Source organism: Lichenostomus cassidix, chromosome 5 (genome assembly GCF_008360975.1).
Source record: "Lichenostomus cassidix isolate B80296 chromosome 5, HeHo_3.0, whole genome shotgun sequence".
Taxonomy (NCBI): Eukaryota; Metazoa; Chordata; class Aves; order Passeriformes; family Meliphagidae; genus Lichenostomus; species Lichenostomus cassidix.
The window spans coordinates 15,880,686-15,905,171 of record NC_139486.1 but is presented as its reverse complement, the minus strand read 5'-3'; the positions used below and the strand labels follow the sequence as shown (position 1 = coordinate 15,905,171).

Genomic DNA, 24,486 nt, shown 5'->3' with positions numbered 1-24,486 from the left:
AGCACTTTTCTTCCATAACAAAAGCAGATTCCATTTGCTCTGAGCTCTTGCTGTGAGTCCTAAGGATCTTCTGATGCTTTTTTGGTCAGAAAAGACAATTACCCGGTGTTCTCTGCTGAACATTTCCCCAGAATGCCCCTCCCTCAAGCTGTGAGCCGTGATGTGGAAGAGCTTGCTCTAGCTCTTTTCCTAGAAACATCTGCAGTTTATGACCAGAACAGCTATGTGCAGAGTTCAAAAGTCTGCATTTTTTCTCCATCAAAATGCCTTTCTCCAAGGAAATAGGGAAAAGGGGAAAAAACCCAAAACAAACCAACCCCTCTGGTTTTCACTACTGAATTATTTTACTTTCATTTCCAGAAACTCTTTCTAGGTGAGATAACAACATACTTTCACAGTACTGGCACTTACAGGTGCTTTGGAAGGAGGAGATATATCCAGCCAATGATTCGACTCCTGTGAGCTCAGCTCCCGCAGTGCCAAGGAACATTCTCCAATAGTTTTTTTCCTGGGAGTCTGTGTCTGGATTTTAAATACCAATCTGACAGCCTGCAGGCTTTGCAGTTTAATAGCAAAAACAAACGTTTCCATAAATTCAATGTCCTAGAAAGAAAAACAGAGGAGTAACATCACCATTTTAAGAGAATCCCACTGAGCCCAAAACCTAGAAACCAAGGCATCCTGGATCTATAGCCACTGCTCCCAATTACCATTTCAGGTTGCCATAGAAAAGCGTGCTTTTATAGTGCAAAGTCCACACAGAGTCACCCCCTTGTTGTCACACCCTGGCAGGGGCAAAGTTTTGGATTATTTTTCACTACCATAACGAGTTGTGGCCATCTCTTCTGGAGCTTTACAGCAGCACACACACATTGTCATAACAAATTCTGTAGCCTTTTGCTACAGTCTTTCCAGCTAATTTTACTTTCTTTCACCTCTGGCTCACATTATGGGAGATTTACGTCACTTTAACTTCCATCCCCTTAATATTCCTTTACTGCCACTATCAGGAATCTTACCCCATGTGACCAATTCTTACTATCTTCTGTAGAGACAAAGTGTGAGTATTGTCTCCTGCTGGATGAGAGGCAGTACATCAGCTTCCTTCCCTGGGATGAGTGTGCACCTACAGGTATGCCCAGTCTTCCTCCAGCCCCCCACTATGGAGGCACCAAGGCCAGCAGCTCATGGTTCAGTCACCTATGAGCATATCTGTCCTGCCAGCTGGTGGCAAGAGAGGATATAGGGTGAGGAAGTGGAATAAGGCTTTTAAGAGGATTTTGAGAAGTTGAGAGAAGTAACACATACCTGGGGCAGTTACCACAGCAAATATGGCATTGGAGTGGATGTTTGGTCCATTTTAAAAATCCATTTATATTTCATGTTTATTTTTTGCGGGGAAAATATTTCTTGGTGTATTTCATGCCTCTACTTACATTGCAGGCTTCCTTGGCAGAGGATTTGAAATGCACTGGTTTGGGCAGTGTGAGAATTCCTTTGACACAGATATGAGGATTCTCCCCAAAGCTAGGCGGCCAGCTCAGGTCTTTGCACTGCAACATTGAAAACAGTCAGTTTAGACAACGCAAGTCTTTTACCATTTGATGTAGTTACGATGTTTCTGTCTACTCAAAGTTCCACTATCTAAAAATTTTTCACAGTTCCTGGAAGAATATAAAACAACCAGCATAACAGTATCATGTTTGCTGAGAAAAAAGCTACATGAAGCTACCTGTCCTCGAAGTGTTAGTAGGGCTCTGCCCTCGAGGAACTGTTGGATTTTAAGTCATAGAATCACAGAAGTAACTTAAATGCTGCCTCCACAGTTACTCCCATTTGCTGCCTTCAGGTTTCCACAAGAAAATGTCCACAGCAGGACCAGCCTATGGGCAGCTCAGCTTTCTAATCTATACTGAACAGTTCCTCACTTCACAACCAGAACATATGTTAACATACGTGTAGTAACATAAGGAGATATATACTACTCCATCTTCTTGACTGCAGCAGAGCAGACTGCAACAGAAAAACAATTAAAGGGGAGGAAGATGCTTTGAAGGCTGGTATTACATATGACTGAACTTTGTTTGTATCAACACTTACAAGTAATTTTATTTTTTTCTTAAAAGTATTCATTAAAGTAACAGAGAGACACATTTTATGACAATTATCATTAAGTATAGTAAAGTAGTAATTCTAATAAATAACCAACTTATTTATATTTGCTTACATGTAAAACTGTGATCCAAATCTGTTCTACAGAAGGAACATAACACAACTTCACATTCAGTCTTCCAAAGTCTCGTTCATCACCTGATAATGTAATAGTATCTATGGAAGAAAGCCAATTCATATTTTTAGGAGTAATGCAATAGCTTAAAAGTTTATTCCAGAAATAAGGGAACTCATTAGTAGGTGGACTGCTTATCTTTTCAAATTTCTGTCAAAATAAGATTGAAATATTTTAAGACCTACATTTTAAAAACAAAATCTCCACCGAGTTCAGCAGCCAGACCTTCTGCGCAGCTAAAAGCCTTCACATTTCATTTAATCATAGAATATCCTGAGTTGGAAGAGATTCTTAAGGATCATAGAAGTCCAACTCCTGGCCCTGCACAGGAGACCACACCAAGACTCACACCATGTGCCTAGGCTCCTTCTGCTGAATTTAGTAAATTGTGTTATACTCAAACAACTTTTAGAAAGAAAAAAATCATGTTCCTGAGACACCCAGAACACATTTATATCCTATCACTTCCCTTAATCTCTTTCACTGCTAAGTTTATAAATTGGCCTCTTCTTTATTTTTCTCAGATTTCAATTCCAGTCTAGTAAACATTTTACTATTATGCTGTCTCCAAGTCAGAAGAGCCATTCAATATCCAGCATTTCTCTGTGCTTGCAATATTCTTGTCTAATTACTAGTGTAATATAGGTGTTGGATTTCAGGCACTTCACACAGAAGAATACTGATACATGAAAAAGGACTAGACCTGTGACCTAGTGCTGCATTCTAACCTAACAGAGCGTCTGTAATTTCTTAGTTCACTTGGGTAGTAAATCCAGGCATGAATTTCTCAAAAGCATGAGAACTTCTCAAAGTCTCATTTGCTCCATCTCAGACAACAGGATAGTGAAAGCCCAAACCACTTAATTTCAAATTGCCAAGTAATCTCCAGCTGACCTGCTAGTCAGATTCATCTCAAAAAAAAAAAAAACCAAAAAACAAACCCAAAAAATAAAAACCCAAACAAAAACATCAACAGTAAAGTAGAACAGCTTAATGTTTCATGTACAAAGGGAAATATTTCATTACAAGGTAAACAAACAAAACATTACCCAGACTCCTGTTACTGCCTTGTGAATCCTTCCTGGAAGAGGTACTGCTAGGCACACTGGAGACTGAATCATATCTCTGGGGACAGGAAAAAAAGAATCACTTAATTCAGAGCAACAGATGCAAACCCCAGAGATTATACCACCAGACAAGTTATGATGAAAACAAAACATTCAATTTCAAATAATTGCCTCATTTCCTACTAGTTTCTTGATCCAGCAGCATGCAATTAGTATTTTGATGCAATGAGCCAACAGAGGACCCACTTGACCAGTGCAGATTTTTTTGGTCATGAATATATACACACACAACTTCACTGCTATGTAAGACATAATTATTAAAGAAAAAATAAATGCAGAGTTTTGCGTCAATGGAAACTTCCAGTGCCCCTCTTTTCAGCTGATGGGAGAAACCAGAAGATGAAGAACCACAATATGTTGTCTGTCCTGTCTAACAGCCTACTTGGGTTTCTCAACAGCCCCGCTGGGCCAGAACAGCAAATGTCAGAGGACACAGCAGGAAAAAGCCTCTCAAAGTTGGTCAAGATGTTGAACTTTTCCCTCTGGTCCTCCCAATGCGCAGTGCAATGCCCTCCAGTATTTACTCTGGAAACACAATGCAACAGGAACAGATCCACTGAGCAAGCTGAGTTTTCAGTGTCACCCTGGTCACAAGGGGAACTCACCTTCATGAACCGGTGAGGTGGGCTCCTGAGATCAAACATCGAGCGGCTCACATCAAGTGACCCAGGCAAACCACTGGCTCTTAAATCACTGACTAAGAAGACAATGAGAACAATAAAAATCATGTTAGCATCATCGCTAGAAAAGAAACTTAAGAATAATTTTCACAGACTACTGGAAATTATCTGCTCAAGCCTACAGGTTACAAATGACCAAAATTATTTAAAGACAGTATGACCTGCTGTTTCTAGTAATGTTTTCCAGGAACTTGAGGAGTGAAGAGACAGTGTCTTTTTTAAAAAATTAATTTTTTTTTTTAAAAAATCAGTTTTTATAAAGAAAGTTGACTGTAAAATATAAAAAAGCAGAAAAAATTTAACCATAAAAACATGTTGTTTACCAATAATAAATAGAATTTCAGAAAAATATTAATGAATTTATTTTTCAGTGTGTTTGTGTGGAGGTTTTGGGTTTTATTTAAGATGAAGAGAAGGTGCTTCACATTAAAATTCAAGAATTTAATTTCATACCTTGAAAATAAATATATTCTAAAGTATTTCTAAACCCATACAGATATCATAGCACTCACTGCAACAAACTAGGCTCAGAGTTTTGCTTTAATAGTCTATAGATGCACATGATGTTATAAGCTCTGAAAGGGTTGTCAAAAAAACTCTGGAGGAAAAAGGTATTTTAGAACTGTACTCTAGATACACTAGAATAACCTTTCTTGTGTTTAAACTTACTAAGAGAAAACTAAGAAAGTGTTATCTTAGCTTGAAGAAAAATGGAAAAAGAGGTGATGAACTGAAGGGAAGATGTTCAAGACAGTTTAATAAAACCCATTTGGCTCCCACCATAGGTGCCTACAAAGCCTAGTAAAACCGTATGTGTTAAAGGCTGCTAACATTCTGCATGTGTTATGTTCTGTTAAGAAAATATATGGAATAGTCTTTTCATGTAGTCTCTATGGTGATTCAGAATTATTTAAAACAGGACACAGACTGAGACATTTTCCCCCAGCTGAAAATAAGCATGCTATACCATTCTAAATAAAACATCTTTAAAATGATTGCTTCTGCCAGCTTCCAATTTCAGGGAGAGCATGTATATTTCTTGGAGTGTTTGAGTTCTCTGAATGCATTTGCCTTAGCAATCACAAGCAACAATTAGTCATCTAGTTCAGTGTAAACAGCATTCATTATAGGATGTGTGCTTACACACATATCCTATACACCACAGAAGACAACTTTTACCTGGTAGCCAAACACTTTCTATCTAAACTTTTTCTGTCTCACAGCCCTTCCTCATTCTTACACACACTGAGAAATGGGGACATCACTGTAGCTTCAAAAGCAAAGTACAAAAAGCTGGCATATAGCATCATGGCCCATTTTGCACCTGTTCTTATCATCTGCTCCTAAATGTTTTTTGGTGCTTGTTCCTTTCCCCATGTATGTATCCTCAGGCACTCCTCCTACTCAACATACTGCCTGGCTTCCTTTCTGCATTTCCCTCACTCCTCTTACTGGTAGCTGAAATCTCCAGTACTGCATCCTGGTTTGGACCAGAGGCAGCTACAGTATCTCGCTTTTCCCATTTCTCTACCTTTGTGTGATGCACGCAAGCCTTTTTAAGCCTCCCCAAAAGACATAAAGTAACAGTGCAGCTGAAAATTAAACAGAACTGGCTCTACAGATTGAGTCACCACCCAAGAAATGCCTGTAGCACGCAGACCAGCTTGAGAACTGCTATAACCAAACAAGTCTTCTGTAGACTAATGGCTTTTATTCCTCTTACCTATAAACCCTGAAAAAGAGAGGAAGTCAGAGAAGCAAGGGCGTGGTCCTCCTCACCTGATCCATATAATTTCCTGCTATCTGGTTTTGCCTGGTAGCGCCTGATGAGATCTGGGGAGATGCGCTGCTGCAGGTAGAAGGGGTTGTACACGTCATAGCGGGGCCACTGGAACACGCCGTGCAGCTCTGCCTTCCGCTCGCCAAACGAGGCTCTGGCTGCCTCTGGAGCACAAGTAAACACCAAATGTAAGAGTTCCAGACATAACACATGCTGCCAGCTTTGTAAGGCAGGCAGAGTGCCTTCAGGGCAAAGGACAAAATATTTCAATATTATCTACTTTGGGTAAAGGGGAAAAAAAAAAGGAAAAGAAAACACACGTTCACATTACGTCAGATTTCCACAGTGTGTGAGCAAACATTGGAATTAAATTGGCCGTAAAAAACTATGCATACCCTGTCTTGGGGTTTCACACTAAATGCCTAAGTAGTTAAAATACAGAAGGCTCCAAGGACAGACAAGAAGACACAAGTTAAGAGGAAAATCAGGGCCATGTGTATGGAAAACCTCCAGTTTATTTGGTTTCCTACCTCTAGCATATTCTTACTGAACTAATGGACCCCCAGACCTTCAGGAATATCTTGTATGGAAAGATAATGCAGCTTGTGATTGTAGTCTCCTTATCTACTTTACACAGGAGGTCTGTCCAGGGTAAAATCACTGGTCCAAAATTACTTGAATTGTTGGCTGATTCATAAGTAGACCTATCTGAGAATGTTTGAACCCCACCCCTTTACTCAGACCATAATAATTTCAGAAAAAACATGTATGTCTTGGTCAGCAAAACAGTGAAGAACACTGCTGTAGTGTTCTTTACTGTCTGGAGTGAAAAGAAGCCCTATTTAACAGCACATTAAAGAATGGGCTGACCTGCATTCTGCCAAACTCTGGTATTTGATTCCTTCCCTTCACCTCCCTGGACTTCAACCTATCTCTTGAAAGGTTCTTCACCCTGCAATAAAGTTCTTTACCCTGCAATAAAGTTCTGCCTTCAGTTCTGCAACTCTGTTGCACTATAAGAGGCAAACTATCACTGCTCAAGAGTCCTGTCCTGCATGTGTTAGTAAGGTAAAAAACAAAACCACTGAGGTGGAACATGAGTGGTGATAGCGCAAGAAGTCAAGCACAATGGGCCTGAGCATGACGTAAATCAGGATGAAAGCTAGAAGTGAGGCCACGAAGAGTTGCTACACAGCAGATGATGGAAAATCCAGTGTTCCAGACCAGGAGCACACTTCTTCCTGCTAGCTTATTTCTGAGAGAGCATGAGACACACTGCAGTGAGCACTGAAGAGAAAGGCTGCCAGAACTTAATTGCCTCCAGAAAGGTTGCCAAGAGCTAACACTGAACATGTCCTGTTTCACTGAAGGAAAATGGCCAGACATGCACAGAAAATGGAGTGGAACTCAGAGCAGAACTTGGACTTCTACAGATATTTAATAATAGTCTAAGCAAAAAGTACTCTAAACACATTTTTTGAGTATGCCGGTGCTTTGGCTAATGTGAAGAAAGAATGACAGCACACTTCACTGTATTTAATAAATCTCCCTAAAAAGTAAACCCTGCATTTTTAAACACAACTTTAATGAGGGTTAAAAAGCTGTACTTAAAAAAATTTAATATTTATATTTGGAAAGAGAAATGAAAGTTGCCTACTTGACCCAAGAGCCACTTCTCAAATACTTCTTCAAGAATTTAAAATATTTGCTCGAGAGAGACAATTTTGAAGAGTCAGGTCATCCTGCCAAATGTACCAGCTTATAGCCGAAGGGTCACTCTTTACACTAGGTCCCTCAAAAATGATCCAGAAGCAGAATTCTCAATGCAGACAAGTCGCTGACTGTTAAGATTGTGCAGAACAGCGTGAACAAAAAACCTTCATCTAAAGGCTGTAAGACACATCTTCTCTCTGGAGAACACCCATGACTCAGAGTCCTTGGTGAATTTCTCTGTACAGTATCTTGAGGATGAGATAGGACTAAGCACAGCAGAGCCTAAACCCAGACCCAGTAAAAAAGGGGATTGTCAGAAGCATGTCCTGCTTTTCCATAGCATATCCAACTATGGACTTACAAGAACTAGCTACTGCAATAGCAAGTGAGTGGGGAGATCAGGCTCAGAGACGAGGGGGGGCCTCACATCTTCTACCTCCAGCTCTTCAGTTGCCTCTAATGGCTGGTGAGCCCTCACAAATAAAATCCACTAGAAGATGGGGCACAGAATGGCCAACCTGTACTGAACAGCTCTGCTAGGCTGCTTAGCTTGGCTGTGGTGCCAATGGTACATGCAGCAGTGGGTGGGGAGGAAGTTTGGTAATAGTCCTGCAGGAGCAGGAAAGAAGCAACAGCAGGGACCCAGGGGGGAAGAGGGAACAGTGGGAATAAAACCACACAAACACAAAATAGTTAGCTAGTACTGCATTAGTTATTATGCAATATGTGGTTGACTTCTTTCAGTTATCAGGGTTTTCACCTTCAGAAAGGAAATACAGTCACATGGGACTAAGAACATACTACCAGCTTACCACGTCCTTGGGGCAAAGCAGTCCTAGAGGAAACAACTTTTCAGGTATGTCCCTGTGCCAAAATTTCCCTTTTCTAATTCTGTGCATCTCCTGGCAAGACTAAGAGCTTAACAGTAGCATATGTTGTATAACTCACGTTAGTGGGACAGGATCCTGTCCTCTCAAAATGCCACAGTGTCTGAATTGCACGTGCCTAATTTTGGCAGTTTGAGTATGGGACTAACAGAGGTTGAAGAACAAGATTGCCGTGAAGCAAACAATCAATAGTATCGTGAAATCTCCTAACAGGAGATCTGTGCCCCAGTGCCTTCCAAAAGGCAGCAAAAAGAGCAGGAAATAGTAGGGACAAAAAATTCTGACAAGTAATAGCACATATCATCTATTGGCAAAATTTGAAAAAGGAGATTTGTTAGTGTGTTAAAACATACCAGAATATTAACCATGAAAGCCATAACACCCTCCTCCTTTTACTTAAGAGATCTGGATGCTGTGGATGTGTTAGATCTTTCCTTGTCTCCAATAAATTCTTTCTAAAGATTCTGTTTCCTTTAAGTGTCTTCCATTACTTTTGAATATGAGCACCGGTGTGCAATCCTTCCATTCAGTTTTATTCACGCAATATCAGAGATTCATAGGGGGATAACATACTTCCCAAAACCTCTCTGGGTGTCCAGGGAGAAAAGAAAGAGGCTCCCCAGGCTCCCCAAGGAAGTGGTCACAGCAGAAGCCTGACAGAGTTCAAGAAGTGTTTGGACAATGTTCTCAGGCACATGGTGTGACTCGTGGGGTGTCCTGTGCAGGGCCAGGAGTTGGACTCTATGATCCTCGTGGGTCCCTTCCAACTCAGCATATTCTATGATTCTTTGAAACAAGACCAGTCTTCTAGGAAAGTCCTGCAAACATATGTTTTCAGTAGGAATACTTTACAACTTTCAAAGAGCAGCAGAAGCTAAACAACTATTTCAGCAATAGTGTTTGTATTTTACCTTTAATCCCTCCAGCATGTGAGATACTGGGAAGGTTCTTCGGCTGCACATAAGCCAGTTTGAATGGAGGGACCACAAATGGTACCTCCTGACCATCCAGGGGCAGTTTAGAAAGCAAATAATCCTCAGAACAGCCAACTTGACGCTTTACTGACACAGAAGACAATGGAGGCTTCTCTACAATAGTTGGCTTGCTTGCAGCTACTGCTTCAGATTCCTGCACCATGGAAACTGCTAAAAATAAAGAGCAAGAAAAACAGACAGTTCACATGTGCATTAATTTTTGAATAATACTATGAACAGATCTCTTTTATTTAATAGTATCTCTGCTTGATACATTACTTAACAGCTGCTAGTGTTCAGTTTTACAGCATTCAGGACTAGCACTAGGAAAAGACATCCATCCTCCTGACACCTGTACTGATCCAAACTCTTTGTTGCCCAAGCTTCTATATTTATAGCTATTTTCCTCATAAGTGAATTTTCACAAAAGCTACCCTTGTATCATAGAAGAGTTCTGCAAACAAACAAGACACCAATGAGAATTCTAACACAGTTAAAAATATCCACAGTTAAAAAAAAAAAAAAAAAGCATTCAAATTCTGAGAGTTTGGAAGATACAAGACCTTTACACAACCTTGGGTAAAAAAGCTGTCTTTTTTGGACAGTATTGTAGACTGCAAAGAGCAGACTTCAGACAAGTGCTATTTCTCAGTTCCAATTCATAACAATAACAAGCAACTGTTCAATCTCCAAGTGGAGGTATGGAAACAATTTTGGATGTTGTAAGAGAAATCAAGTTTATCAGGGGTAACACAGTCATTTTATTAATGGGAAAACTCATCACTAATGAAACAGCAAAACTTTTATTAAACCCTCGTTGTGTCAGAACTCACGATCATTATTTTCCTTGTCTATGCAGAAGCACCATTTACAGCAGGTTTTTATACATTCTGTTGCCATTGTTTTCAGTGTTACAATTTAGATGATCCAGTGCAGCTATCAAACCTGAAAAATACAATAAAACAAACCATAGTAGATGGGAGTAACTGAAATCAGAATGCAATATTATCAGCTATTTAATATGCAATTGCTTTTTGGACTCCATCCCAGGATCAATGAGAAAGTTACTTCAGTCATAAAAGGATCAGAGCCATCAGATTTCTCTCACTGAGACAAATCACTTTTATATTAAAGCACAAGGAAAGAGATAATTTTAACATATGGCATTCAAATACTTTCAGTGATCCACTCAGACAGGTCCCTGTCTTCTGGAAACATTAAAATTCTCCTCACATTTGTGTGTGCCACTGGGCTTTGGAGTTTACTCAGCTTCACAGCTGTTTTGATGTGGTATTGTCAAATAATTTGCAAGATGTGTTTTTAATTCTGTTTCCCTTGTTCACGTTTCTCCTATCCTCTTTCACTCCCTACTATTTTCACATACATCTATACATGTTTACATTTTTCACTCGACATACTCCATACTTTTAACTTGACAACAGGCTTTATGAATCATGCCAAAATTGCCTTCTTTGAGAAACTACTGCTTTCTCATAATTGTATACACATGAAACTGAAGACCTGGTTTATTATATAATTGTTTGCTGTGCACACAGAAATGGAGCACGCTGACTTTTAGCAAAATAAGAGGCATGTAATCTACAAAAGAATGAGAACAAGTCTCTAACAGCTGGTTGACATTATAAGAACTTTATGACAATGCTAACTGGCCTCATTTAAATGTCTTTATTCATATCCTTATGTTCTCTTTTCAGAGGGACACAGACAGCTGCGTTGCCTCCTGTCCAAAACTTTAGCAGTCTAAGTCTACTCCTTTCACATCCACCTAAAGTACACAAGGTTCTTAGCAGAACATACCCAAGACACGAGTCTAACTCTGAGAAGGTTAGAAGACACCAACCAGAACATGAACATAGGTTGGGATGGAGAAGACGACAAGTAAGATAGAGGGGGAAAGCACAGGGAAAACATGCAATTTTACCAAAAAATGAAAAATTGACATGTTTGCTTAGTTATTTTAGTTGCAAGAAATTTCTGAAAGCATCTGTGCTCCAACACAGAAACCATCCCATCTTCAGCTTGAACAGTGCTGTAATTTTCTTTGTGTATTCAGAAACAGCTAGACAACCACACAAATTCCCTGGACATAACTATAATATCCCCCAAATTTTTCCTTCATTAAAAGCCCCTCAAAATTCTGTAGATATCAAGTGGAGATACTAACCTATGGACACTTCACCTAACTCAGACACCATTACTCTGCACAGAATCCCTCTCTCAGTACTTGCCTTGATCTTAAAATTGCCCATGAGTGTAAGTACAGCATGAGATCTGCATCAAAAATCTTCAGAGGCAATGCCACCAGCTCCAGAACCTGCTCTGCATCTTTACAGAAGCACAAAAGGAGGCATGGGAATTTCTTATTAAATTCTCTGTGGTTCTAAGGATAAGATTTTCATTGCTGCTCCTCCCTTGGAGGCACACTCATGATAGCTAAGGCTGCTAATTTACTTAGGGTTCCCTTGCAGTGATTTTCCTCCCCAGCTGTTATCAGTACACAGCTGGAGTTAATATGCTTCACTCTTGTTCACCATGTTTAAACTGGACTGAAACAGCTGCTCTGTTTGCTCTAAGCTTTGCAACAATGGTATCTAAGCCTCAGTGGCAGTTTGCACAGGCAAAACAGACTTTTATCTCTAAATGTCCAGATTGAATTTATTCGCTACTGGTGAAGAAACTAAAATGTTAGAACTGCCCTACTTTCTAGCTACATAAAGTGGAAAAATTCGTTTTTCTGCATCAGAGAAAATTCAGTTCATGGTAGTGAATTGTTTAGCTGGAACCATTATATGAGCAAATAAACAAATGGAAATCATCTGTCACAAACAGCTGCCTTTCCTTCACAGGGATGAGTGCCTTACCTAGAAAGAAAGGGCTTCATATGGGTATTACGGATATATAGCAGTAATAATGCAGTTCTACACCTTCTGTTCTTCTATCATTAAAAAAGACCATGTTTTTCACACTAACACCAAGTCAGCTGTGATAGTCTTTAACCATCAGCTTTTTTATTAGCATATTTTTTTAATATATGTTCATACAGTTTTCTTCTACCAGAAGACAAATATAAAGCAATTGATCACTGCAAACTGTAAAGAAGAGTACAGATTACAGATTGCTCTTTAGCAATAGGCAAGGTAATATCAACAACAAATGCCAAAGTATATAGACACATATCTTAGAGCCTCCATTCAAGTTTTAGACAGCATTTGCTGAGGGACAGGCCATCTAGATATAGTACTCCCTCATTCTGCTTAGAGCACTTTGCTTTATTCATGGAATCTCAACATGGCTGGTCTGCATTACTTTTAAAAGTTTTAATTCACTTAATTAGACTACAGTGATAAATATTGTTGGTTTTTTGGTTTGAGCAATCCTGGCAGTAAATGAGATGGTTTGGCTCCCAGTTAATATAATTTCTTGTATCTGTATCTTGTAAGCTGCCTACAGTTATTTATACAACTTTCACTGCATGCAAAAGTTTGCTCTTAACCATGTAGGAGAAAAAGAAATTTAGGAGGTTCTGTTGTACATTTTATTAACTGAAAATGAACAAAAATATTGTAGAAGACTAAGCAAGTATTTAATGAACTTGACAGAAGTTGACATTTCTATCAAAGGTTAAACTTATCACACATGCCAGATCCTTTTTCTGGTGTTGGTTACCCAAAAATTCTCAGTATATAATTTAACAGTTGTTAAAAGGTTGTACTAACATGAATTTATCTGGGAACACATTTATGAAACAAATCAGAACTGTAGAGACATTTGTTAGGTGCATCACCAAATCGCAAAGTACTGACTTCCCAGCAATGTCATCCATCTTAACAAGAAGTTATGACTCCTTGACACTTTCTCTATATTTGGGATCAGTTTTTGTTAGGCAAAATGCACATAAGGAGGACATCCTCCATTTCTGAGAGTCTAAACTGAGAAAAGGATGGGGGGAAAGAGAATTATCCCTCATTTTCAGACAAAAAACAGAGATAGAGAAATCAGTTTGCAAAAGAGGGAACTGAACCCAGATCTTGTCACTCTGGTGTCAAATTCTCTCTTTCTCAGTGTTTTTCACCAAATTCAGTAAGCCATTTCATTTCTCTCTTCCCAGTATCAAGCCAAAGCAAGATAACCAAATGTAAATGAGCAAGAGAACTTCCACAGTAAAGCAAAAAAAGCGTCACCCTTATTAGAACATCCTGGAAACGACAGAGTTTAAAACCTAACCACACACATACACTGAGCCTAGAGAATTATAATCACTATTATTTTAATGGGTTTAGATGGAAAACATAAATTATCTTAATCATTTCCAGATTCCTCCGAAAGAAATTTTGTCTGAGCTAAAATCAGATAAACAGAGTATCAAAGACTTTAGTTCCAGATGCCTCCAGAACAATTACAAGACAGAGATGTTTGGAGAGGAAAGTAAATATTTTCAACAACTCATTAAATAAAAATAACATGATAGAAAACGGATGATCCCAATATTAAATATTAAAAGCTGAAAGCAGCCTGAAAAGTAATGTCAGGTCTTTACTGCCTTTTGAGGAAAGGGTGTGTTTTGTAACAAGTCTTTAGGTTGCCAGTGGATTTTACTGCATTTAGTCACAGCACTGCTCCTCAGGAGTTGAACAGGTAACACATTTATAACTACACAGTAGAAACAAAGGTGAAATAGCTGTTCTCAAACAGGGAAAGCTGGCTAAACCAGTGGTTTCAAACATTTGGAGATTTATTGCCAGTCATAAATGTATACAATGCATTCTCAGATCTGCATTTTAGAAACACACCACAGCAAAATTCTAGTAGCAGTAAGCTCTCACACAGCAGGATGTGTAAAACAAAATATGTGGAAATAGGGATCATCAGTTGTTATAAAGCATTTGGGACAGATCTTCGAATGACATAAGCGTCTACAACTCCAGGAACACCAGTGGAGCCAGGACACTTTGCAACATCTGAGGATCTGCCTTCTGGAGAAAGGGAGCTCAAGCTTGCTAGTTCACACCTCAGCCAAACACCCTGTTTACAACACCTTTATGCTACCTGTTCGTGCTACCCTGTGACTTTCTGCCTTTTGGATCCAGAAGATGCAATCAATTCCAGTCATATAAATCCTTCAGAGAGCATAACAGCACCAGCTCAGGTCTCCAGATGTTTAACAGGAGCACAGCACAGCAAAAGCTGCTTCTGATGCAGGTCAGAGGGATTATCTTTTGATGGTGTAGATGCTGCCAAAGGCTTAACTTCCACAGCCAGCTGTTTTGTGGTTTTGCTTCTGGGGGAGAGTCTCTGGGAGCTGTGCACCCCTCTCAGCACAGCTCTTCAGCTGAAGAGGGGTGGCTGGTGACCACTGCATCTCAAAACTGCCCAGCACTAGTAAAACAGCCTAAATAGCTTTGAGACATTTGCCTCCAGGTACTTTGCTACTATAGCAGCAAGGAGAGCACATGTACCCACCTACACTTAACAAAGCCCACAGTTTAAAAAAACCCACCTGTTTTTTTGGGGACTGTAGGCAGGTCTGACTTGTACCACCCACACAGGAGAGACTTCAAATACTTCAAGTGGGTCTGAGCATGTGAAAAGAGAGGATACAGCTTTTGTTTCCATTCACTATAAACTTCAGCAACAGCAGGTTGTCTGCAGGAATAAAAAAAAGGAAACAAAAAATGTCATGCCAACACACACCTACCAGGTGCATGATAAAAAGCTCCTTTCTATAGCCATTTCTGGAAGAACCATGCAACAGTGATATCTGCAGTAACTAGTGGGTGGGTATGTGTGTACAAACACCTTCCTTCTCTACTTGTAGCCACAACTCTTGAAGAGCAAGAAAGCTCTGGAAATTTGCATGCAGAGATTATTCCATTTCTTCTGCTTTCCATGGAAATTAAGATAATGTAAGGCTTTCTCTTTTTTTGTGCCTGGAAAGAGAAAGGGATTTCACCCTGAAAGCAGTGGATCACAAAGAAGACACTGAAATAACAGAAAAAGAGAAGTTATGGAAGGCTTTTGAAAGACACAATCAGAAAGGCATTCTTGTGAGATGCAGCTTACAAACAGTTCAACAGAAACACAATGAAGAGATGCCAAACTCTCCCAGTCCAGCAAATTAAAAAAAGAGTGCAATTACATATTTAAAACTGAAGAGAAAACCATGCATCGTTAACCTAGTTTAGCTAATGGAGATTTTGTGACAGACTATTGCACAGTTTCCTGGGGCAAAGAGGCTCCCAGTGCTGTTTAAGCAGTTACTTGAATCGGGTAACAGAAATAGATGGTAAAGTCACACTCCGTGATGCAAACAAACCACCAACTGCCCAGGCACAGGAAGCACCTTCCCATGCTGGTAAAGTGATGACACAGCAGCCCACCAGGGGAAGTTTTATGGGTTCCTTTCAGGGATCACAAAAACAGGAAACTGAATGGAACAGGTCATGGGTCTGAACTGTCACAGTCCTGTCCTGCAACCTCCTCTCACTCACAGTTTGCTAAAGCAGATTTTTTCTTTTGATGAGCAGAAGGCCCATTATGAGCTCTTGTTCCACTCTCCTCAGCTTCTGACACTAGATTTCAACCAGTTGCACTACAGTAAGCAACTTTAGGAGAAAGACATGTTTTTATTTCAGAAAATATTCCAATAGCTAATTTCTTTAACTACTAATATTTTAACTCTATCTCCAGCTTAATTTCCCCCTCCCTTTTTATGTCTTTGCAATATTGTTTATATTATTAATTACAAATAGTATCTCTTCATTCAGAACTTAAAATATTAGGATCTAATCTTCTCTTGTAATTTGCTTCAGGTAAATTGACCGAAGGCAGTCATGTAGACAAGTATAAACCTGAAGGTTTTACACCATTCTAGTCAGTTTTGTACAGCTCTTCTCAAAACATTATCCTGCTTCTCTGACCAGTTTCACTCAGGCTGATACCTCAACTGAACTATGCATCTCAGGCTCAACAATATCACAGGCTAATCTGAGGTGTCAAAATATTCCATTAATTAACACTTGTAAGGGCAAGATTGCTCTTGCTCTCACAGCACTGTATTGACATTCCAAATTGTCACTGGTCCACCATTGGCTCTGCATCCTCCTGGCTGTATTTTGAGCAAGTGAAGAAGAGGAGGAAGGTGGGAGCCTGCAGACAGCCTCCCCACACTGCCTTTGGTGACTGCTATGGTGTTCAGGTAAGATACTGTTTGTTGGGCTCTCCTAGAAGTAACACTTGCAGGTAAAGTTTAAAACTCCTGTAATCAGCAGGACTGCTATCAGTCAGGATGTGACAACTGTACAAAATATTATTTGATGTCAGCAAGCTTCTTTTGAGGGAAAGAAGAACACCTCAGTTCTCAGCTTAGGTTTTGCCATAGCAGTAAAAGCAGAACTCACTGTGAGCCCATGAGCTGCTCTGCATGCTCCCTTGCTAATGAGGTCTGGCTCTGACTGTACCACAGCAGAAGCTTCTCCTGGAGCAGCCACATTTTCCCTCATGCAGTTTTGAAAGATCATGCTGTGTCCCACTCCAGCTTTCCCTTCTCCCTCCAGCTTCTCTGCCCAGACAAAGATGATCTAATGTATGTCTCTCTTCGTGCAGGGCCTGAGCTGAACCCTACATATCACTTGTGCAATCTAGCTGTGGTCTCTTTCAGCTCAGCAGCTGCTTCTTCCCAGGGCTCCAGCCTGGAGGCCAAATGGCTTTCAGTGCATCTGCACATGCAGCTCAGGCACAGAGCACCAGAGTACATCACAAAAAAGAACTAATTGCTCCTGCCTACTTCCCCGAAGAAAAATAAAGCTGAGCAGGTGTGTGTGCTTGAGCTATTGTGCTGCAGGAACAACTGCTTCTGCTTTTCAGGCACCCCCTGGAGAAGGGGAACAAACCCTGGCATGAGTACAGGATCCAAAGTTGTCCTTCTGACACAGCCCCCAGGGACACCCTGACTCTGCTTCAGCATTATAGCCTTGCACCTGCAGCCCTTAAATGCAGGCTTAATCCAATCCTACCCCAGTATGCAAAAGATTAATAATATAATTTACAAGGGCCAAAAGAAAAAATTCTGTAAATCTGAACCAGTTTTTCTTACGTGAGATTTATATGTGAATTATGAAGGAAACATTGCAAATCTATCCCATGATAAAGCTTAAAACTTGGGGTTTTAATATGCTGAATCCCCTATGCTCTGAGCTGTAAAAGTTGATATAGTGTTTCTTGCTAATGCTGCATTAGGCAAGTTACCAATTTATCCAATTACTGAACTGACAACACTGTTCCTGTGAACTGAAGATAAATTCACTGACTTGGACAAGAATGTACAATATTGTATGTATTGGGACAGCAAACACAAATGAATAAATCCATTATGTTGGACTGCAGACCGTTCTGGATTCAGATGGAAAACGGCAAAGCAAGAGTTGAAGTCAGGACACCAGAAAAGAAAGCTGAAGAGACTAAAATATCTGTAAAAAGAACTTGGCTTTTGATCAGAACATGGAAGGAATTCAACATAAGATAAGTCCTTTGCTCTAAGCAGATTAGGAACAAATCACTACAATCACCAATTGTTACTTTATAATCTAACTTAAAACTTAAGACTTTATGTATTCTGTGTCAGGTTTTAATTCAATTTTTTTCTCTTTCTGCTGTTAATGCCAAGAAACCACGAAAATAGAACTGTCTGCAGTTCTTCTATAGCTCTGATACCAAAGAAAACTGGAAACATCTGGATTCATTTTTCATCAGGACTGCCAAGAAGAAGGTATTTTAGGCAAGAGCATCTGCCTGTGGAGTTCCCTAACATGGCTAAATGTGTCTCGTTTTGAAAAGATGGCCCTTGGATACCAACTCAATGGCAACACTGAAAATTGCATTAAATGGCATTCAGGACTTCTCAGCTGCTGCCATGACCACAGAGCCATACAGAAAACACATGGATACACATATAACACCCAGACAGCTAATGTAAATAAATGCAAATAGCTCTTCCTGACAATTTTGGTGAGGGATGGGGAGGAAGGAAGAAAGGAAGAAAGCAAGAGAGAAGGAAACCCAAACAGTTTGCATGGAAAAATAGTTTCATTACCATTAAAACAAGAGTGAAGACTGATTCTTATATACATACACACGTGCACACACAGCTACCGCTTGGTTTTAGGTGAAGCAGTTTTTTAATAGTTATTTTACACATAATTATTATCCTGGTTCACGATGAAAACAAAAATCTTGTCAATTTTGGAGTTTCCAATGGACGAAGATTCCCTGTTCAGCAGTTCTGCTCCACACTGTCACTGTATAACCAGTTATACAGTGGTGAGAGGAGGGAAACATGTAAGTTGTACAGATGAATGCTAAAAGACTATGGCTGAGATTAAAAAAGGAAAGGTGACTCAAGTACATTTCATATATGAAAACAGGTTAAATGAATGAATCAAGAACAGGAAATGTGAACTGATTTTAATTAATTCAAATCCAAACCAGATTGGGAGTGTGGCTCTGCAGGGCATGTGTACTGAGCTCAGGAAGCTGCCTAAACACACACTGAAATAAAAGTCTAGGATACTGTCTTTATAAGGTACAACTATTTATTACTTTTTGCATTAAATCCACCCAGACAAGAGACCCAGAACCACTTTAACAGCCCCAGCAGTGCCTCTTGGAGAGCTGTACTGGCTGGAGCTGTTGGCAGCTGCCCAGGCAGATGAGTGCTAACCAGGCACTGTGTAACAGAGGCATTTTTCAAGGAGTTTGCACAGACACTGGGAGAAAGAAAAAAGCAGAAATCAAAACAGTCTCAATTTAATGGCAGTATCTAAGATCCCAATCATTATTGGCCAAATGCTGCTACAGCTCTGGGACATGGTGGTGGGGCTCCACTCCCTTCTGAGGAGACAGAGGTCCTGAGAGCAGAAGTTGGCAGCATGAAGCTACCATTCCCTTTTTTCCCTTAGGACAGAATTTTTTAACAACACAGTGAAAAATAGCTACACCATAAATGTATGGGGTGTTTTTTAATGCTATTGAGTTTAAATCAACACTCTTCCTAAGACATTTTGGATCCATGATTTCACACATTGGTGCAACTAGATCTGGAAGTACTTGGACCACTGAATGGAATGAAAACCAGGCTAATTTAGGCAGATGTTCTGATTAAGGCTTCATGGAAGAAATTTTTTTTGCAACTCTGGTCGCTGCTGAGAAGACAGAGAACCAGAATGGGAAAGTCACAGAGAGCTCCCAATCCAGAGGCCAACAATCCCCTTTTGCAAAACTAAATAATGGAGAAAAAAACCCCCAACAAGTCCAACCCACAATGAAAAGTTTTAGAATTTCCCTGTACTGCAAAATGAAACTGGTCTTGAGAATGTTTTGTTGTCACTTAGGAGTGCTAAACAACAGAATTCCTCTCAGAAACAGGAGGCACAACTTGCTTTTGTACCAGTTTTGTACCACTAACCACAAAGGCACTGCTCAAGTGACTTTTAAACCTTGTCCTGACTAACCCTCCTCTCTGCATGGCAGGCACTTTCCTTATTGGAAGATGTTCACACACAGTGGACTGAATGCCTGAACTCTGTACAGAGAATTCCACCACAGCTCTGCATTTATGTGCCCTCTCCAGCCCCTGCCAAGCCCTGGTCAAGGGCTGGGCCATCTCTGGCCACATGAACCACCTGAGCCAGCTTCAACAAGCAGGGTGGGCTAAGCCACATCCAGCCCCCTCTGCCTGGAGGCATGAGAACTCTGTAGGAGAGAGGGGTTGCATTCCTCAGGGAGAAGGAGCCCTTCAACAGCTCTATCATGAGGCTGTCCCACAAAAATCAGGCAGCCTTTGGCTCTCCATGCTTCAGCCAAAGCTGAGGCACTCCTGCCCAGGCTGCAGCACCCTGCATCAGCCCACAGCCAGGTCCCAGGCTCCAAAACATAGGTGACAAATTATTGGAGTGCCACAGAGGTTTCAAAGTCGTTGGGACATAGTCCTTCTAGACTGCTTTTTCTGGATTTCAAAACTGGTTTAATTGCCACAGGAGCATCTGAGCATCTGCAGAACTCACTCTTCAGGCCATTGCAATGACCACAAGGGCTCCCCAAACATCAACAGTCTTCATTTGGGACCTAATTATCTGTTCTCTCCAGTTTAAGTGTGGCTATTAGATCACTGAAAAACAAAGATTCAAAACAAAATCACCAGGGTACAATTTACAGGAAAGATAAGCACCAGATTGACGACTTTTTTTTTTTTTTTGGCACTGAAACAGTGTAAACTTCAGCTGCAATGACAGGCAAACAAATACTCATACTAAGCTTAAGACAAGTATCCTCACTAATTCTGCATGGTTTGATGTATTAAGATCAGTAAAAAATATAATGGAACACAGAGAAGCTCAAGCAAATACAGGTTTTGAACCTCTTCCCAACATGAGGCTTCTCAGTTTAGGTATGAAGATCCATCCTGGCTGCAAAAGGCTACCAACCTAACTTCTCTCTGCACAAGCAATTTCTGATGGAGCCTTAGCAGCATTACTAACTAGAATGACAACATGGCTTAACTCAAACAGAGACTGCTCTACTTCCAATCAGAGCTTGCTCTGCCTTTCACTTTAAAGAGATGACATCTGAAGTTCTCTGCTGACAGAGATTGGGTGTTGTCCTACTTAGATTAGGGGGAATATTTACCAGATTTAAGGTATCTTGGGAGATAGCAATTCAGAGTAAACATAGTCAGTCTTTTATAAAATTAAACAAGAGTCCAAAGAGGGGAGCAGTAAGTCAGGATATGCATCATATGAAATTCACTGAATGAAGTAAACAACATCTTAATCAAGCAAAGAAGTTCAATAAATGTTCCACCACAGTCAAAGGGTACTTCTGGTATAAGCCACAGCAGGTAGGATTGACATGAAGACAGAAGGCTTAAGCCAGCCAAAGCCTGGCTTCCTAGTTGAGGCTGTCCTGAAAAGGCAGCTCCTCTGGCTCTGCCCACACACATGGGGGCTGCTTCTGCCTGTTCCAAACTTGCTTAAAGTGCTGGCTGCTACCAGAGGGGCAGCTCAGCTCTGCCTTGCCAATAGCCATTCCCACAGGATCCAGTAAACATGCAGCTGCACAGTGAGCTGGCCCAGCTCACTGATTAGATACAAAATTAAATGACCAAAATAAACAACTATTTTCTTAAAAAAAAAAGAAAAAAAATAAAGTAGTTGTCCAACTCTCCCTGAGGTTGACTGCACAAGGTGGGGTCAGAATGCAGTGAGGAAAATGGGGAGCCAGAGCAGGACAGCTCTTTTCACAGCCAAGCCACAACCCTGAGGAGTGCATTTAGAGTAACTTACAACTGAAACTAAACCACCTACGAATGCCATGAACAGAGGATGAGCAAAAAGGAAATCAGCTGATACTAAACAAGTGGCAGAACAAACAAGTGAAACAACTCAGCCTGAGGTTTAGGACAAAGAAAAAGAGACCAGTGCCTAAAGTTTTTTTCCAACATTGTAGATTAATAGCCTACACACATGACTGACTGAACAATCCTGCCCACATTCATTCTTTCCACAGCATAAGAAGAAAGAGGAATTAATCACCTGGGGATCCATCATCTAAATTAAATGCAGGGGAGGGTAGTGGAATTCATGTGACATCTGTGGAGTCCAACATACCCTCTGGGTGCAGCATTTTTAATAGGTGTCATTTTTATAAGTTATTGGCAAGAATCAAGGGACACTTTGGTAATAAATAAATTCTCTTGAAATTAAATATTGCTTAACCACATGTATTCTGCAAATACATATTTTACTATTTAGCATACAGTTGGAAAAAGGACTAGAAATTAAACTTCCCCACTTCTGGATTCATGCCCTAGCCACCGAGTTGTAAGATCACAGCTCACCTAATAATATTTCTGTACTGAAAGCAAGGTGAAACAGTTTCATAAGTAAGAAGCCAGAGACCACCAACCCAGAACAGCACAAAGGTCTGTGGATCTAGCACTCTCTTGAGAAATGACAGATGCAAATTCAGAACTTGATTCTTCACATCTGTCTAACAGCTATAGACAAAAGGTAGAAAGAATAGGAAGGGGGGCAAAAAGCATAGCAATGTGTTCCCCTGCATGGTTTTTAAGTGGTCCTGATCCCCTGATATGTAAAGACACTTGAGCTCTCCAAGAACAACTTATCAAGGTACACCTCGCTTCTGGATGCTGGGACACCCAACAAATCAACACTGTAAAAACTAAAGGTTCATAAAGCAGCAAACCTCAATGCATTCAGCAAGTATCAATGAGAAAAACCTGAGTCTACACAGATCAGACACCGAGGGTTAGGACTGCAAGGGTCCACCTCCGAGGTGCTCACAGGATGGTTTAGATGGGGAGGCACTAGCTGTAGGCCAGTGGACATCCCGAGATCTTGTTCTCTTCCAACACAATTACAGCAGCACTGACCGCAAGTGTGCATTGTAGGAATGGTCACCATATCGACCTTTTCTCTCTTATCTAGAGAAATGCATCACACATGAGACACCAGGCATGTTTCCACATCAAAGGAGAGCTACAGGACCAGCTAAATTAAAGATGGTATTTATTTCAGACTGCTGTTTAATAACCAGAGTGATCTGAAACACCCAGGAATCCAGCTTCATGATACACATTCAACAGCTGTGAACAGGACTGCTTGAAACGGCTCACAATTATACCTGCTGCTTCAGCAGTGCTCTTGGATACAGCAGGATATAACTTCAGTAAATAGAATGCATTTCCTGATGCTAATTTCATCCCATACAGAGGGAAACTGTCTAGCTATATTCACAACTTCCTTCAGAGTTCTGGCTAAACGGCATCTCTAATTACTTGAAGTGTTCCTAGGGAAGACGATCTAAGTAGCTATTACCGGCCTGTGCGCTGTTAATCCACACAGAATATTCCAATTTTACAAGGCCATTTCCACACAGCAACACCACGCTGAAACTGTTCTACGCACAACTGAATCGCGGACCTAATTCACACGAAGACTTAATTCCGCAGCACTCCAAATAGTTACTGCTTCCCTACCTGCCTGCATTCCCCAGAGCGTGCCGCTCGGCAGGAAGCACAGACACCGCGGGGCACACGCTCTGCTCGCCGGTGCGGCTCCCGCGCCTCCGCTGCCCTGCGCTGCCCTGCGCTCGCCGCGGCCCCGGGAGGGGGTCCTGCCGGGTCCTGCCCTGCCCTGCCCGCCCCTGCCCGGCCCTGCCCGCCCCTGCCCGGCCCGGTACCTGCTGGGAGGGCTCCCGCCGGCCCCCGTGCCCTGCGGAGCTGCCTTCCCGGGGCTGAGCCCGCTGCCGTGCCGGCGCTGCTGTCGCTCGCTGGGTCCGGCCGCCCCGCCTGCCCTCCGCGCTGGGCACTGCACTGCCGCCCGCCAGGTGCGCTGCCCGCAGCGCTTACTCACCGATCCCTATCGCCGGGGGGGAGTTTCCCGCCGGCCTGCCACTCTCCCTCCTCACCAGAGCTACTCACCACAGCTACTCGCCGGGGCACACTTCTCTCCAAATGGCTGCCAGCAGCTCTTCTTGGGCGTTGCTGGACCATGACACCTGCCAGGTCGGTGCCAGGGCTGCCACTGCTTTGCTAGAAGCGCAGCCAGGTTCTGGTTTAGAGAGAAAAAGCGATTTTGTCGTGTTTTACGGTGTTCTCAGAAAACGGCATGTCCAGTTGGAATACGGATTCGTGTCAAGTTAGGCTTTTAGATCTCATTCCCATGGACACATGAGAAAGCCCCTGCCATGAGAGTGCATAGTTTATAGGGTAATTTAGGGATCACACACTGTTGATTGGTTCAGAATTTTCAGCAGGAAATTCTGGTTTGGAAATTTCCTTGCAGGAAGGAAAAGTTCTGAGTCTCAAGGTGGTCTGTCCCTGATTCTAGTTTTTGATAACTGGAAATGCTAAAATACCCCAAGAGTCAAGTATGAGCATAAGGTGGTGCTGGATTAGTAGAGAAAAGGGTGTATTTCCCCAAAGAAATGCTGTTTACACTCTG

General features: G+C 41.2%; 1 protein-coding gene across 6 annotated transcripts in view; it reads right to left on the bottom strand.

Annotated features, from left to right (window-relative positions):
- Positions 1-24,221, bottom strand: part of TC2N (tandem C2 domains, nuclear) — a 29,524-nt gene extending 5,303 nt beyond the window's left edge. The window contains exons 1-10 of one of the 6 annotated variants that reach the window (XM_085061535.1): positions 23,896-24,221; positions 14,967-15,112; positions 10,282-10,393; positions 9,386-9,619; positions 5,874-6,038; positions 4,020-4,111; positions 3,337-3,412; positions 2,228-2,328; positions 1,437-1,553; positions 412-603 (exon numbers count right to left, since the gene is read on the bottom strand). In XM_085061535.1, coding sequence (XP_084917661.1) covers positions 412-603; positions 1,437-1,553; positions 2,228-2,328; positions 3,337-3,412; positions 4,020-4,111; positions 5,874-6,038; positions 9,386-9,619; positions 10,282-10,348 — 1,044 coding nt within the window. In that variant the 5' untranslated portion in view covers positions 10,349-10,393; positions 14,967-15,112; positions 23,896-24,221. Of the gene's footprint in view, positions 1-411; positions 604-1,436; positions 1,554-2,227; positions 2,329-3,336; positions 3,413-4,019; positions 4,112-5,873; positions 6,039-9,385; positions 9,620-10,281; positions 10,394-14,966; positions 15,113-23,519; positions 23,616-23,722; positions 23,871-23,895 lie in introns of those variants that run through there. The other 5 variants (XM_085061534.1, XM_085061539.1, XM_085061536.1 and 2 more) reach the window with 5 other exon arrangements.
- Positions 24,222-24,486: the final 265 nt, after the last annotated feature.